The sequence below is a fragment of the Sphaerodactylus townsendi genome, linkage group LG05 (assembly GCF_021028975.2).
Source record: "Sphaerodactylus townsendi isolate TG3544 linkage group LG05, MPM_Stown_v2.3, whole genome shotgun sequence".
In the NCBI taxonomy this organism is placed as follows: Eukaryota; Metazoa; Chordata; class Lepidosauria; order Squamata; family Sphaerodactylidae; genus Sphaerodactylus; species Sphaerodactylus townsendi.
Genome location: NC_059429.1, coordinates 57,495,913 through 57,513,551, shown reverse-complemented (window position 1 = coordinate 57,513,551; position 17,639 = coordinate 57,495,913). Strand labels below are relative to the sequence as shown.

The window sequence follows — 17,639 nt, the reverse complement described above, 5'->3', positions numbered from 1 at the left end:
GACTAATAAAAGGAAACATTTCTTCATGCAATTGGTGTTTGGAAAATGCTGCCACAGAAGGTGGTGATGGCCACTAACCTGGACAAAAGGGGCTTGGACAGATTTATGGAGGAAAAGTCTAACTATGGCTACCAATCTTGATATTCCTTGATCTGAGACTGCAAATGCCTTAGCAGACCAGGTGCTCAGGAGCAGCAGCAGCAGAAGGCCATTGCTTTCACATCCTGCATGTGATCTCCCAAAAGCACCTGGTGGGCCACTGCGAGTAGCAGAGTGCTGGACCACGACTCTGGTCTGATCCAGCAGACTCTTTCTTATGGTCTTTTGATCTTGAAAAAATAATAACTTCTTATTATGCATAGCAAAGGAGTAATTGAGTTTTCACTGTTAATTTCTAGCATTTAAAATAGTACAATGATACATATGGGTTCAGTTGGCTGGACTCTTAGCCATATTGGTTTTAATAAAAAATAGAAATGTTTTGGAAAACAGCTTTTTCTTCCTTCCTTCCTTTCTTTCCTAGTGCAGTGTTTGGAGATGACAACCAAAAGGAAAATTATTGGCCGCCTGGTGCCATGCCGATGTTTTCGAGGGGAAGAAGAAACCATCTCAGTTCTTGATTACTCCCACTGCAGCCTTCAGCAGGTTCCAAAGGAGGTTTTTAACTTCGAACGGACATTGGAAGAACTTTATCTTGATGCTAATCAAATTGAAGAGCTACCCAAGGTAAATCTTGCCCTCTCTAAGATATGCAAATATGGTAAATAGGTGTGTAAAGCATTCTTGAGCTTTGTTTTAAAATAAATTTTTGCTTAGGCAGGCTGCTGACTTTAGGAATTCACCAGTGCCTTTGCTTAATATGCCAACTAATGTACATTTCCCCTGCTTTTAGAAGACATATTTCAACCAACATAAACAAGAGATTTTTAGTTGGCTTCTATTCCTGATAGTACATAAATTCAGCATTCCTTATGAGATTTCAGCCTAAGCAGGCAAGCCTGCTTCTTTAACTTCTCCTTTAGACATTTAAGTAAGGATACATGTGACTTGTTTTCAATTTTTCTATAGAATCAAAAATCAGGGAAATGATTTATCCTGCCATAAAATATTAAAGTATTTTTTAAAGAAAAAGTGTCATGGCCCACTTTGGCTTATTCAGGACCTTGGACAGCAATCTATTTGCTGAGTTAGTGAAGAAAATAACAGATTTGGGCTGGGAAAGCTAACCATTTTCATGCTGCTCTGAAGAAGTGGTGTCCTAGGAATATTTGGAGAGCTCAGTTAAAAAAAACAGATTCCAAGTAATACCAAAGACGTTTATTCGGATAAATAAGTGAGAAGCGGGGGGGGGGGGGGGGGTTACAGATCTAACTTGAGAGACAAAAAAAACCCTCAGACAAAACCCACAGTAACAAAAAAGAAGGATAATCAGTTAGATAAATAAGTTCCTTAAAAATTTGAATGCCTTTTATTATGATGCACATTATGGAACAGTTTTCCTTCTCCCTCCACCAGTGGGGGTAGGTTAGAGGAGTAAACTGGGATGAACTGAATAAAGACAAGACCAGATTGGACAAAGACCACCAGCTATGGTCTTCCTTTTAAAAATTAATTTGGCATCTGTCCATTCTTTTGCCTTTCCAATGGGTGCGGGATTCATTGGCCAGCTTAGAAGTGTGTGTGGCAGAACCATTTTTTCTAGCTGCTCTGGCTATTAGAGCAGTAGACTTGGAAAATCTCTCTTTCTCATCCCGTGATGTGAGCTTCACTTCCTGCTGATGCTTTTTATGCCAGATGGCAAAACCACAGAGAAAGATATAATCTTAGTTATAGAAACTAAGGGAATTCTGGGAAGGTGGGAATTACACTGTTGCCGTAGGAAGTGTGGTGTACACAAAAAAGCTAGCACAATATATTTTGGGCCCTGGGGTCTTTAATTGAATGACTTTCATGATCCCTTCTTGTTTATCCCCAGAACATGGCTACATTCAAAATAGAATGATTCTTGTAGTTTTTAGGCCGTCATATTCACTCCTTCACTGAGAAGAAAGACTTTTTAGTTATAGCTAATGTCACTTTTAAATTGCATCTACATCAGACACTGTAACAAACTGTGGTTGGTTCGGAATCCTTATGTATGGGTGTGAAACAAACCAAAGTTGCTTAAAAGGTCTGATGTGGATGACATGACAAATTGCAGTTTCTTCCGCACCAGGACATTTTTATTTTTGATGCAGTGTACGTGGGGGCAGTGGGCGGAGAGACTGCATAGGTTCAATGACTTCCAAAGCTTGTTCTGGTAACATCCAAACCTTATAAATGTTATGAATGAAACAATGGCCGTTTCCGCACGGCCCATTAACGACGGCCTGGGGGCGGTAAAAACACCGCCCCCAGGCCGCCGTTCGCACAGGCGCCGCTGCTGCAACGCAGCAGCGGCGACCTGACTGCGCTTCCCTCCCTGGCCACAGGGCTGCTGTCAGGGCAGCTTCTAAACAACAACCCTTTAAAGGGCTGTTGTTGAGGAAGCGTCTTCCGATGGCTGGGTCGCGAACGGCGCCGCCAGGAAGACACTCCAAGAAACCTTGCTTCCTCAGCTCTTCACTCATGGTGTCGGTGCCGTTAAATTAAGCCTGCTGGCCATCGGAGTCTCCGCCCATTAACTGTCCTCCACGACCTCCAGGGGTCGGAGGGCAGCGATGAAGCGGGCTCTGGCATCACTCAGCAGGCGACGAATTTTAGGACAATCAGGAGTGGGGCGGGGACGGGGGATTTTATTTAACAGATTCATCACAATGTGAAGAAGAAATAAGGGTTTAAAATATCCACCTTTTGAATTTATGCAGCTGCATCCATTTCAAGGGGGCTGGGAAAGGGATAACTGGAGATAAGATGAAAAGAATTAGCTTTTTTAAAAAAAAAACATTTAGGAATAGCAAATTAAAGACATAGCTTTTTAGTATTTTATGTGATGGGTTTACTTGCTATTCTTCTCAAAAGACATTGCATTCAATAAACTTAAAGAAGCTTTCTAGGCCACTTTTCATATATCTAAGCAACTTTCTTTCTGAGGAACAAACTGAGCAATAAGAGTCAAAGTGTACGAAGTCATAGTCAACTGCTGAAACATCCCATTACTACTTATAATTTGTGTGTGAACATTTGGCTAAATATACAATTATAAAATTTTCTACTTCCATAGCTGTGAATTGATCTCAGTGGATGTACCAATAAAAAAGGTTTTTACTCAAAACTCCAATGATGAGTTAGTTTAGGAGATCAATTTTAAGTAAGGTGTAGTAATGTTATGAAGTTTCTTTGACTGCTGTGACTGTTGTGAAACTTGGTAGTTTTCCCATAGTTACAATGACTGCTCTTATTCTGCCAAGAGGTGTTCAAATGTCTGTCCCTCAGCAAACTTAGGTGTAACTTCTCATTAATATGGAATATTGACCCAACTGGGGACAAACCCAGGGCTGAATAGTGATTTCAGTTTTATCGAGGCTGATGAATTGGCATTGATAGTACCAAAATCATTCTTATATCTGTGCTCTTGAAGTTCAACAAGAGCTAACAGTTTTCTTTGATAGCTTTTACAGATGGCATGGATAGCTACAATGGATGGATAGCTATGGATGGATAGCTACAACTTTGATAGCTTTTATGGATGGCATTTAGTTTCACCAGTTGATAGCTAAGTGGGACTTAACTATGGTATCATTACCATGGTAAAGATTTACGTGATTGGTCACTGAATAACATTAAATGTTACAGAAGCCATGTGGGATGGAGCCTTGGAAAAGCATATGCAATTTCATAAAGGGTACTTCACTTAAAAGCCATTTTGATTTCTGGCATCCTGGCAGTGGCAGCTTTCTCCCATCTCCATTCTCATGCTTGCAGCTTTGCTTTTCCCTCACACTTTAATTTGCTCTATGTTGCTGCTGGTTGCAAGTTGAAAATTCCATACAGTGCAAGAAAATAGATAGTGGTCTGAAGTATATGCATGTATAAACATGAAGGTGTGGAAAGTTTCAGGCCTGGCTGTTTGCAAGATGATGGTTAAACTGAAACCCTGCCCAAGTTTAGATTTGTGAGTCTTTGATCTTTCATACTCACTAACAAAGTACATGGTCCCTTTTCACCTAGTGCTATAGAGGGATTGGTGGCTCCATTTGTTTCTAGCACTCTGGTCCAGCTTGTCAGGATGTAGTTGATACGTTGAAATGTGCTGCTGCATAAAAGCTATAAATGCCCATTGACATTTTTTGAAGCGAAAGGTAGATGGATGTATTGTTGCAACTTGAGCTTTTATGGTGCATAGTTTTATTCAAGACTTGAATGATCTGATTTAGCATGCACATAGTTTACTGATAAAATATAATCATTGTGATACTGGTTTTGATGTTTCCTTATCAATATCCATTTGCATCTCTAAATACCAAGTATGTTCGTTCACTTATATATTCTTACTGAATGCTTATTCCATGCTTTTAAAAGCACCTATCAGCCATTTGAAAAATTATATTGTTCAGCTTAAGAAATGTATTTTATTTTATCTAGAGATAAAATATTCAGTTTAGAATATATGAAGACTGAAATGATTTTTATAAAAACAGGAGTCCCATTTCCAGTTCCATTCTAACAAGTATATTTAGGATTACAAACACAGAAGCACAACTGAGCCTGAGAGGAGAGCTTTGAAATCCCATTGATATCAATTTGAAGTTAAGCATGTGGCTAAATTTCACCCATGAAAACAAATGAAATTTGAAATTGCTTAACCAGCTGTGCCTTTCCCACAGTATCTTGTTCTATTACTTGGTCAACCTCCTCTCTTACCCCTTTAGCCAAATTTAGATTCTTAGGATAGCGACTTGTTCACTCCACCAGGCAATTGTTTATAACTGGAGAAGCAATTTAGTTAAAATCTCCAGGGGGTTAAAGGAAAAGTGATACAGAGGAGTGAGTCATTTCCCCAGCTGTATGTGTCTGTTAACTGAGAAGGCTGTGGATATCAAATCATATTTTCTGCCTGATAGAGATGAAATGGGGTGTGATGGAGGTCAATTTGCTGTTGGATATTTCAGACTTATTTCCTCTTTTTAATCATCAAATATGGTTGCTATTTAAGCAAATATTTGAAGAGGATTTTTAGGGGGATGAAACAAAATTATGCTTCTTGGTGTTACAACAATACTACATTTATCTAAAAAGATGATTTCAAATATATGTAATGTGGAACCAAAAGTACATAAAATATAACTTCTTATGCAGAATGCATTGTGTGTGTGTAAGAGTAAACATACCTCTCCTGAGGAGAAAAGTAACCTTGCATTGAGCTTTGTTGGGGAGGGAAGCAATGGTCTTCAGTTCAGCTGCAATGATCCCAATCTCTGATTTGCTTCTCTGTGAAATAATATATAAACAGCATAGCTCAAAGGCCAGATTATTGAAGTTTAAAATTCCAGTTCTCCAGTTACTCATCAGGACAAGCTGTTGTACTTTATTTCTCCACCACCACCACCACCACCACCACCACCACCACCACCACCACCACCACCACCACCAGTGGGTGCAGGGATGGCTGGCTGAATGTTTATGATGGATTTTGTATTGTACAGTTTAAATTACTGGACATAGTTGAGAAGAAGGAAAAAGAAATAATGGGTTGATGCTTTTAGCAAGTAACTTCATGTAGAGGGATCACTGTTGAAATTCTGGAGATTTCTTTCCAGATTTTGTGTTTGGGAATGGCAATTCAATTCCAGTATCCCCAATAATCACAGTCAAGTTGTTTCAGTTAATATGTTTAGATGCATCACTTGTAAATGCAGATTGAAATTTGTTAATTTCTTTGCTGAGTGCTGAAATTATGACACTTGAAGTTTCAACATAAAATCAGCAGGGGCACAAAGTGGCTTGCTGTTGAAGAGAACAACTTAGCTTTAGGATCTGGCAGTTGACATAGGTGAGATGCAAACTACTATAGTAGATGTAGTTCAATTAAAATATGAGATTATCTAGGGAGGGTTTGTGAACAATGCAGTTGAACATGAAGACACTTTCCATTTATATAAAGGATAGTGACTATAACAGCCTATACATTTCCTCCCATAAAATTTGCATGTATCTTATCTTCACAGTAGGGCACATTTTGGACATAATATAGCTTCTATCATATACTAAATTGAACAGAGGTTAGAGGGAATTTTAAAGAATATATCCTCTAATGTTTTCATTAAGTGAAATAGATGTTTGTTTCCTTTAGCATCCTGAAGAAATGGAAGAGATCCTGAGTACTGACAGATATACAAGCCAATAAACAAAAAGGTGTCTTCTCACAATTCATAATTAAGTTGTAAAACTCAATGCTTCAAAATATAGCGAGCACCACTAGCAAAGGTGGCTTTAAATGTAACTTAGGTTCTTGATGCTTGGTCCATCAATGGCCATTAGCAGGGATGTAGGTATAGATTTTTAATGGGGGGTTGGGGGTGGGGCCACGCCTCCACCCACCCCTGGGGCATGGCCATGCCTCCCCAAGCCCTGCCCCCAGCCTCAGTGCTTATAAAAGCAGCTCTGGGGATGGCAGACTCCCCTGCCCTGCCCTCCCCCACCTCCCCACCAGCTGGGCTCCCAGTTGGCAGCCGGCAGCCCCTTCTGCCCTCACCTCTGGGCAGAGGCAGAAAGGAAAAATGGAGCCCAGTGCAAAATCTGAGGTTTGCATGCCCTTCCCCCCAATGGGTGGCCACTGTGATGCTGGAATCCACCCCCAAACAGCATCGCTTTCAATGGTGTTTAAACTAGAGAGCCCAAATTCTTCTTTTAAATCCACCTTAAAGGGAGAATCTGGGGTCCCCAGTTAAAACAACATTGAAAGTGATGCTGTTTGGGGGTGGATTATCCCCCACCCTGAAACAGCATCACTTTCAGTGTTTAAACTGGGTACCTCAGATTCTCCCTTTAAATTCATGCCAAAGGGGGTGGATTTAAAAGAGCCCTTCGGGGCCCTTCGGGGATAGGGCGGTATAAAAATCTAATAAATAATAATAAATAATAATAAGAATAATAAGAATCTGGGGAAATTTGTGAGGTGCCTGCTCTCAGGGGTGCAATTGTTAAGCTAGCAGCACCAAACTTTCAGGGTATCAGTAAGAGACTCTCCTGATGATACCGTCCAGGTTTGGTGAAGTTTGGTTTAGGGGGTCCAAAGTTATGGACCCTCAAAAGTGTAGCCCCCATCTCCTATTAGCTCCCATTGGAAACAATGTGGGATGGGGCACCGCCTTTGGGAGTCCATAACTTTGGACCTCCTGAACCAAACCTCACCAAACCTGGGTGATATGATCAGGAGAGTCTCCCAAAACATCCCTGACATTTTGGTGCTGCTAGCCTAAAATCTGTGCCCCCTGCAAGCCAAAAACTGAAAAAAAATTTAAAAATACAAAAAAACCAAAAACGGGGGGCGAAGCTTTGGACATGTAATGTGGGGGGGTTGAACCCGAGAACCCCCCTTACCTATGTCGTTGGCCATTAGCCATGATGGCTAAGTGGAAGCTCCATGTTTGGAAATGTTATATCTCTGAATACCAGTTGCTAGAGAATACCAACAATGCGAGGCTTCTCTGTCTGTGCCCCATGTTTGGGCACTATTTTTTAAAATAAAATATTTTTGATTCTAGATGCTGATATACTTGCTTTTAGCCTGTGTATTCTTATGCTGTCTATGAATAAATACAATTCTGAAAAAGCACAGAAGAGATTATTGTGCAACTTCAGTTGCAGCACTGAGAGTTGTTGCACAGTTTAAGGTTCCTGCCTAAAAGGAATAAATATATTATAGCTTATTAGTTATGCCCATTAGAGTGTTTAATGTTGAAAGTCATGTTAATTTTTAATGTTAAACAAGGCTACCTGAGAATGTGTACCTGTTCAAAACAATCTCTTCAAAGTAATTTTATACCTTTTAGTGAGTGCATTCCTCTCTTGCTTTATTGCTCCCATTACTTGACATTTCTTTCAGAATGAAAGGTAGATGACAGAATTATTTCAAAATGAACTATTTTCTTAATGGAAATTGGTTTGCATTAATCTTCTGTATTCAACAACCCAAAAGGCTATTCAGTTGTTCTGAGATTTTACAGAGTACCTATTTTAGACTCTTAGAAGAGATGGTGGGGTCTTTAATAAACTGTAAGGTAACTGCACAAAGAAATTCAGACTGAGGTAATACTCCAGTGAATTACAGGAAAGTGAATTGTAATAAACAGTAGTTTGTTCACCAGTATTCTTTATTAGCTTTGCACATTTTGTACCACATTTGAATCTGAGTATATTGTGGTTGCATTGAATAGTAATGGCTTCTAAAACAGAAGTCCTGCTCCTTTTTTAGCATTATTAGTTTTAGTAATTAGTTGTTTGCAGCCTAAACAACAATGAATTTTGTAGCTCCTCGAAGTCTAAGAGATATATTGGCTGGCATCCATTTTATCAGATGTAGACAAATGGATTCAAGCCTCTTTGTCAAGGAAAGAAGATAAATTCCTATGTTTGTTCAAGTGTTTACCATTAATTTAGTAGCTGATAAATCCTTACATCTCTTTTCCACATTAAATGATGAACAATGGTGGTTAAGTAAGAAATTCATCTCCTTTAATTTGCTTAAATCGCGCCCCAGGCTTCAGCCTGGAGGCGCCGTTGCGTGGGGGGAGGGACGAAGGGAAGCCTCCTCCCCGCCGGCCGGATGCAATCGTGCTTCAGCTGGGTGAAAATGACATTCCTGCCTCCAAGGGAGTAGCGTTGCAGAACTCCATGAGGGACGACTTGAAGTTGCTCCGCTGCAAGATGCCAAAGACCAAGCTGTTTTGGTCATGCTTATTGGAGCGGAGAACTTGGAGGAACGCTGTGGCTCTGGCCAGAGTTAATAAAGCCAGGTCCAAGGTTTGTCGGTCCGCAGCCCGGCTGGTAGTGAGCATGGGAGGGGATGTTATTCCCCATGTTGAATTGTCTCATGCCTTGCCAGCATTGTTTTTGCCCAATGGGGTCCACTTATCGGATTGGGGCCAGGACATCTGGTTACACGATGTCCATCATGCTCTGCTGCAATGGCTTTGCGGCCTGCAATGAGCTGGCCAAATCCATTCTGCTCTGATGCAGTGACTTTGCGGCACGCACTGAGCTGTGTGACTCTGGGCTGCTGAAGCTGGGGCGTGAGCTGTTGGTTTAACAGCTCGGTGGCGATAGGGCATAAGAGCACATCCTATTTGGGGAAGGCAGTAGCTTGCATGCCAGACCTTCCCACCTCGGGGGCCTCCATATGAGGTCCGTGGTGGCGATAGAGCTCTCGAAAGCCAAGCCTTGGGGCTGCGCTGAGAGCTTGCTGCCCGGCAGGGAGGGGTGTCACAAATTGGGTTTGCGTCCATGTGGCACCTAGTAACTTCCTGTTCCGTTCCCTCGGGGGATGTGCCGGACAGGGGTTCTGTCCGAAGGGCCTAAGGGGTCAGCTTGGGCTGCCCTATAACCAGGTTCAGCGGTTTGCTACCTGGGGGCCAGGATGTGCTCTGGTATGCTCGCCCAGCTTCAAAGTTTTACTGATTATATGTTAAATAAATTTTGGGCTGCGGCCGATTTCTTTTCCAACAAGTTTGTGTTAGTGTTTTGGTGGAATGAGTCTCCACACATCCGCATGCAAAGTTGGATCTGCTGTAATCCTTAAAGAAGTTAATATAAGAAGTTAAGGAATCTGCAGTGAGGAGCCTTCTGTTACAATATTTCCAGAAGAGTAGCTGTGCTAGTCTGTTTCAGCAAAGATTGACGGGCACCTTAATGACTAACAGCATTTTATTACAGTAGTCTCCTATTAATTTTTCTCTCTCACACAATACTAGAACCAGGGGGCATACATTGGAAATGCTGGGAGGAAGAATTAGGACTAATAGAAGAAAACATTTCTTCATGCAACGCTTGATTGGTGTCTGGAATATACTGCCACAGGAGGTGGTGATGGCCACTAAGCTGAATAGCTTTAAAAGGGGCTTGGACAGATTTATAGAGAAGTCGATCTATGGCTACCAATCTTGATCCTCCTTGATCTGAGATTGCAAATGCCTTAGCAGACCAGGTGCTTGGGAGCAGCAGCAGCAGGAGGCCATTGCTTTCACATCCTGCATGTGATCTCCCAAAGGCATTCTGGTGGGTCACTGTGAGTAGCAGAGTGCTGGACTAGATGGGACTCTGGTCTGATCCAGCAGGTTCTTCCTTATGTTCTTATGTTCTTAATTTTTACCGTGAGGTGGTATTTTAAGGAGGAAGTGTACATAATTACAGTCAGTCAGCCTTGTTACATGTATTCTAATCCTTACCTGGTTATGAGCAATATGCTTTGATAGTTTTCCATGTTAATGTAATAATACTTCAATTTACTGCATAAACTTAAACAAAATTATCTCTCTGTAAAGTTATTGACTTCTGTGGAGTTAGACTCCGAGGGATGCAACTCTGTTTAGGATTGCACTGTTAAATTCATAATTCTAACTTAATTTGTCACTAGATCTGTCTGAGGGTTTTCTTCAGACTATTAGGGTATCAACGTATTTTATTCTGTATCTATTATTGCCTCTTACTTGAAGGGAAGATTATAATCCCTTTTTGTTTTTGTTGTAGCAATTGTTCAACTGTCAAGCTCTCCGTAAACTGAGTATTCCAGACAATGACCTTTCAAGCCTGCCAACCAGCATTGCTAGTTTAGTTAATCTCAAAGAACTTGACATCAGTAAAAATGGTAAGAAAAAAATTCTTCTATTTCAGTTGTAATAAAATAATGGTGTTTTAGTAACTGAGGACAGAGCTATATTGCTCCTTTTGTCTTGATGTGAAAACAAATGCGGTAACACTTCTGCTGCAAATATGTTTGTCCGGTCAATTTAAACAATCAAAAACCTCTCTTGTAAATAAATTCTTGTTTGAATATCTTCCAGTTTATTCTAAGACAGGTTGTGGCTCAACTGCTGGTTAAGCTCTGAATGCATGCAAAATTGAGTGCACTAGTTCACTGCTATGTAACCACAGATTTGCTAACAATGATATCATATCAGCATTGCAGGAAGCTGCACAAATATTGCAAACAAATATGCTTATGCAAAAGCTTGAGGTCAGAGTCCTAATTAACACTGTACAAACAACAGTTGTAATCTCCATCTGCCTTTCCTTCTTTAAGCTACTTCAGGAAAATGGAAGGAGAGCGGTTTTAACATGGCAGTTGTTAGGAAAAATGTATGTACTAGTTTGCTAAAAATGCCCTCTCAAATATATGAGAATGTCTAGAATCCTTGTCAAGTATACTTAATCGAGTCTAAAACTGAATGAAATTATAATACTGTTAATAAGTCACGGTGATGTCAATTTTAATGGCTTTATAATGCAATTTTATCTTGTGTGTTTTAAATTGTTAGCTACCTCTGCAATTCTTGTCAGGGCAAAAGGGCAGGATATAAATTTTGCAAATAAATAAATAATAAAAATAAATGTTTGCCATCATATTGTAAACAGTTCCTTTTTTGCATTTTGAACACTCTAGTGTAGTTATCTCCTTATGTTAATGGCAAGAGGAATTTAAAGGTTTTTTAATACTCTGGCTTGAAGTCTCAAAAATGATGTGAAACTTAGAAAATGAGAAAACTGAGTAATTTTTAAGAACATAAGAACAAGCCAGCTGGATCAGACCAGAGTCCATATAGTCCAGCTCTCTGCTACTCGCAGTGGCCCACCAGGTGCCATTGGGAGCTCACATGCAGGATGTGAAAGCAATGGCCTTCTGCGGCTGTTGCTCCCGAGCACCTGGTCTGTTAAGGCATTTGCTATCTCAGATCAAAGAGGATCAAGATTGGTAGCCATAGTTCGATGTTTCCTCCATAAATCTGTCCAAGCCCCTTTTGTCCAGGTTAGTGGCCATCACCACCTCCTATGGCAGCATATTCCAAACACCAATCACATGTTGTGTGAAGAAGTGTTTCCTTTTATTAGTCCTAATTCTTCCCCCCAGCATTTTCAGTGTATGCCCCCTGGTTCAATATATGCCCCCTGGTTTGTCCATCCTCTTTATTCATTTGTATTTAAGTTAATTTTAAAATGGAAAATATGCACATACCAATCAATTAAATGGAAAATATGCACATACTGTGAGAATGCATTGTTATAAAACTATAACATACAGAAAATCTCTCCATTCCTAATTTTCTTAGCTTGTATTTTCTATCCATTTCCTTGTAAGTTCTAGCATGGAACTTCTTTTTCATTTTCATTGCAGCTACACAGTAGGTCAACATTGTCATTGAGCTTTCCACAACACCCCCCAAGGTCTTTTATAGTCTCAGTCAGCTCAGACACCATCTGCATGCATTTAAAATTAGCACTTTTTGCTCTGGTATGTTTCATCCTATACTTACTCACACTGAATTTCATCTACTTCCTTGTGACCTACTCATCCAGTTCAGAGAGATCCTCACAATCTTATCTGTTCAAAATTTGCCTTGGTTTTTATAATCCTGAATCTGCAAACTTCTCTACTCCACTGCTCAGCCCCAATTGAAATTCATTTTTGAACAAATTAAATAGCACTGGACCCAGTACTGATCTTTGTGGGATCTCACTGCTCACCTTCCTCCATTGTGAGAATTGTCCATTTATTCCTTCTCTGTGTTTTCTGTCATTTAATAAATATTTAATCCATAAGAAGACACATTAGGGAGGAGTGCAGAGGCGTATGTGGAGAAAATGGAGCCCGGTGCAAAATCCGAGTTTTGCGGGTGGGGGGGGCATGTTCATTTGTGTTTTTTTGTGTGTTTTTTTGTGTTTTTTTGTGTTTTTTCAGTTTTTTGCCTGCAGGGGGCATGGTTTTAGGCTAGCAGCACCAAAATTTCAAGGTTTCTTTAGGAACCCCTCCTGATGATACTATCCAGGTTTGGTAAAGTTTGGTTCAGAGGGTCCAAAGTTATGGACCCTCAAAGGTGTAGCCCCATCTCCTATTAGCTCCCATTGGAAACAATGGGGGATGGGGACACCACCTTTGGGAGTCTATAACATTGGACCCCCTGATCCAAACCTAACCAAACCTGGGTAGTATCATCAAGAGAGTATCCTAAAGATACCCTGAAATTTTGGTGCTGCTAGCCTAAAAACTGAGCCCCCTGCAGGCCAAAAACTGAAAAAACACTAAAAAATACAAAAAGCACAAACCTGAATTTTTGCAGGTCTCGGCAAAGCATGCTGGTGCAACGCTCGCACCCCCTGGCCCCCTTGTAGCTTTACCTCTGGAGGAGTGGAATACACAAGACACTGGCATGTAGGTAGGAATCCCAGGCAGAGGCAGGCAATGGCAAACCATCTCTTATCTTGACAACCATATGGGGTTGCCATGCCAATTGTGACTTGACAGGGGAAAAAAGGCATCCAAGGGCCCTGTTAATTAGCTCTGTGATGATCAGCATAAAGGGTTGCTTTCCAGGGGAAAGGCAGAACACTGTGCTCTGTGGAGCATGTCTTAATATAGTTTTCAAGCAGGGAGATGACTAAAGCTGAGCAATTTCCAGGCACTGGGGAGTTTCATGAGCAGAGCAAAACCACAAAGGGTGAAATTCTGACAACATGGCTCATAATAGATTCTCTTTAATTTTCTGTGTTGCCTGTTTGGGGAGTACAGTGGCACTCTGCTCATCTAATGGTGTCAGAATACAGTGTTACATAATGCAGAAGATGTATCATTAAGATGAACATTGTGTTACACTAATTCTACCTTTAGGGTATGCCTGAGCTATTTTTATTTTTTTGCCAAAACCTTTCCTTCATCACTGTACTGAATGCATGCTTTGTTTAATGCAATCTTTATTTAGATTTTCTTTGTGTATGCATGTAGTTATGTAGAGGACTTTCACCTCAACCCTTGATTTAATTCAAGTCTGTTTACATTGAATTTCTGAAAAAGGTTCATTTAAAATATCCATTTTTTAAATTAAATGCATTTTCTGGAAATTATGTTTGCTGTTTTCACCTTAAAATTGATTTTTGCTACAATGCAAAGTGTTACAGATGTTTTAAAAGTGCCTGAAATCCAAGGATGAGAAAATGCTTATGAATACTATTCAACATCCAAATATTCAAAATATAATAACATAATGAAATTGTTTAATGTAGAAAGAAGATTCAAGAACAGAATGAGACAAGGAGCCTATCTAGGCCAACAACTTGTTTCGTACAGTGGCCTAATACCCTGGAGGGCAAACAAGGCACAGAGACCAAAGCCTTCTCCTGATGTTGTGTCCTTGGATGGATTTTAGATTGTATTTGTATTTGTATTTAATTTCCAAAGATTCATCATAATATTTTAACATTTTGTGATCCTATTTAGACCCTTTGTGATTTTCTCTTCTTGCTTCAGCTGCTGCTCCATTTTTAGCAGTGGCACCTGTAAGCTCTCTTGTAGTCTCTGCAAAATGGATGTATGGGTAGGCAGAAATAATTGTGGCATTATAAGCTGGTATACATCTTTTTTTGTCTAGAACTTTATAAATATTTAGTAAAACTAGGCTGCTGTTTAAGGGAGCCTCATGCTTTCTGTTACTGACAGAACCAAGCCTTGGAATGTTGTGGTTGCCAAGCGACAACCCGTAAGGGAATTGGTTTCTTAAAGTTACAGGTGCCTCTTTGATCATTTATTGATATTTGAAAACTCCCCCCCCCGCCCCCATGTTTGTTTGTTATTTATAGGCTCGTAGAATGATCTGTCTTGTTTATTCACAGCTCTGGTAACTGAATCTAAGTATCCAAAGACTTGACCAAACTTAATTATTAGAATATAAGGTTATACTGTATGCTTCAGAAAATTTTTTTGATAAATTATTCCGAGTTGCTTTATACCTCCTTCTCTTCTTTATTTCTCCTTAATAAACATATAAACACAGCTTTTATCATGCTTCCACTGTTCTATTTTGTTCAAGGAATTCAGACTTCACTTCTTCCTTGTTCTTGGCACTCTTGATTTTAAAAATAATCCATCCGTCCCTTATACTCACTTTCTTACCCCTAAACAGATAGCCTCATTGTACAACAGATGATCTTTCTTGACTGTCTGTGACACAACACAGTTTCAACTTTCCTCTTAGTATTTTAAAAACCAATCATGCTACTCTTCTTACTTTTATTTCCCCACACACATTTCTTGTGAATTTGAAGTAAATTTAAATAGTTCTCCTTGCTCCATGTTTCCATTATCCAGTTATGAAAACAATAAGGGAGGGGCTGTGGCTCAGTGGTAGAGCATCTTCCTTGCATGCAGAAGGTCCTAAGTTCAACTCCTGGCATCTCTCATTGAAAGGACCAAGTAATAGGTGTTGTGAAAGACCTGTGGGAGGCCACTGAAACCATGGGAGGTCACAACTAGACTGAGTCAGATAATATAAACCTTTATGGACCCATGGTCTGATTCAGAATAAGGCAGCTTCATGTGTTCATTTATTCAAAGCTTCTACCACTATAAACATTTCTTCTCATGATTTGGGAGTTTTTTAACAGTGGTTTCCTCCATTTCTCTGTATTGTTTAATTTTCTATATTGTTATTTCTCTGTTATCTATGTTTAACATCTTTTAAATCTGTTTTTTTAACATACATGAGATTCTTCTACCTCTCTGATTTATTTTCAAACACTTATGTCAGTCTTTTTTTGCAGTTATATTAATGCTTGATAAATGCATTAAATGCATGCAGCTGGATGACTGCTGTTGTTTTTGCTTTATATGTTGCTGCCTTTTCAATTAAATATTTATATCCTGCTCTCCCTGTGGCTCAAGGAGGCTTAAAATTCAAATATAAGATTTTTGAATGCAATAAAACCCCAAATAACCCCTTTTCTGTTAAAATGCTTGTAGCCTGTAATTCATTAGAAGTCAGATCAAATGAAATGGACTTGCATTATTGCCTAACACTTCTAGAGATGGACTTCACAGGGAGCATGTTCCATAAAGTTGGGAGCTATGATATAAATAATATGGACTCTGTCCAATGTTAGGTGAGCTACCTTAAGCAGGGTAACCATTAGTACCAGGGACGTAGGTATAGATTTTTTTATGGGGAGGGTTCGGGAAGCCACACCCCCACCCACCCCTAGGGCATGTACACGCCTCCCCAAGCCCCGCCCCTGGCCTAGCACTTATAAAAGCTGCTCTCCGAGGTCGGGGATACCAGACTCCCCTGCCTTCCCTGCCCCTCCCCTCTGGGCAGAGGCATAAAGGAAAAATGGAGCCTGGTGCAAAATCTGAGTTTTGCACTCCCCACCCCGGGCAGCAGCTGTGATGCTGGAATCCACCCCCAAACACCATCACTTTCAATGGTGTTTAAACTAGAGAGCCCAAATTCTCCTTTTAAATCCACCTTAAAGAGAGAATCTGGGGTCCCTAGTTAAACAACATTGAAAGTGATGCTGTTTTGGGGTGGACCTTGGGCTAGCTGGGTGACCTTGGGCTAGTCACAGCTTTTCGGAGCTCTCTCAGTCCCACCCACCTCACAGGGTGTTTGTTGTGAGGGAGCAAGGGCAAGGAGATTGTAAGCCCCTTTGAGTCTCCTACAGGAGAGAAAGGGGGGATATAAATCCAAACTCTTCTTCTTCTTCTAAACTGAGGACCTCAGATTCTCCCTTTAAATCCATGCCAAAGGGGATGGATTTAAAAGGAGAATCTGGGGAAATTTGGGGGGTGCCTGCTGTCAGGGGTGCAATGGTTAAGCTAGAAGCACCAAACTTTCAGGGTATCTTTAGGAGTCTCTCCTTCACCACCCAGGTTTGGTGAAGTTTGGTTCAGGGGGTCCAAAGTTATGGACCCTCAAAGGTGTAGTCCCATCTCCTATTAGTTCCCATTGGAAACAATGGGGGATGGGGGCATTCCCTTTGGGAGTCCATAACTTTGGACTCCCTGGACAAAACTTCACCAAACCCAGGTAGTATCATCAGAAGAGTCCCCCAAACAATCCCTGAACGTTTGGTGCTGCTAGCCCAAACAATGCGCCCCCTGCACTAAAATGTTTTAAAAACCCACAAACGGGTGGGCGGAGCTTCGGACATGAATGGGGGGGTTCAAACCCGAGAACCTCCCCTTCCTACGTCAATGATTAGTATCTAGCAACCTGAGGACTGTAGTTAGCATGTGAGATCATATGGGAAAATATGGTCCTTTAGACCATCTGATGTTAGTATGTAAAAAATCTACAGCCTTCACCTGAAAATCCAGAAAGGCTAGATTCAAGGCAGGGCCTGCTTAAGACCTTTAGATGCCCTAAGCACTGGAAAGATAATGGCATCTGTAATTATTTTAGTGTATGTGACTCTAAACTGAGAGCTGAGTTGGAGAAAGGGGGGTGAGAGGGGGATGAGAAAATGATATAATTTGGTTGATTCTAGAGTGTGCATGTGAGAAAGTGTCAGAGAGGGCAGAAGGTGACAAGATTTTAGAGTGAAAGGAGTGGGAGTGTCAAAACTGTAATCAGAGAGAGTTAAATCCCTGAGTGAGCATGGCAGAATATGTTAGGGCTTCTGAGTGAAAAGACCCAGTGCTAAGAGAATTAAACAATGTGTCAGAGGGTATACAGAGAAAG

At 40.6% G+C, this 17,639-nt stretch overlaps 1 protein-coding gene across 9 annotated transcripts in view; it reads left to right on the top strand.

Moving 5' to 3' along the window:
- The window catches only part of LRRC7 (leucine rich repeat containing 7), a 268,314-nt gene that overhangs the window by 83,927 nt on the left and 166,748 nt on the right, over positions 1-17,639 (top strand). For 7 of the 9 annotated variants that reach the window (XR_007244582.1, XM_048497228.1, XM_048497225.1 and 4 more), the window contains exons 2-3: positions 524-726; positions 10,666-10,783. Coding sequence is in view for 8 of the 9 variants with exons in the window: in XM_048497228.1 (XP_048353185.1) it covers positions 538-726; positions 10,666-10,783 (307 nt within the window). In the remaining variant the exon portion in view is untranslated. Of the gene's footprint in view, positions 1-523; positions 727-10,665; positions 10,784-17,639 lie in introns of those variants that run through there. The other 2 variants (XM_048497223.1, XM_048497230.1) reach the window with 1 other exon arrangement.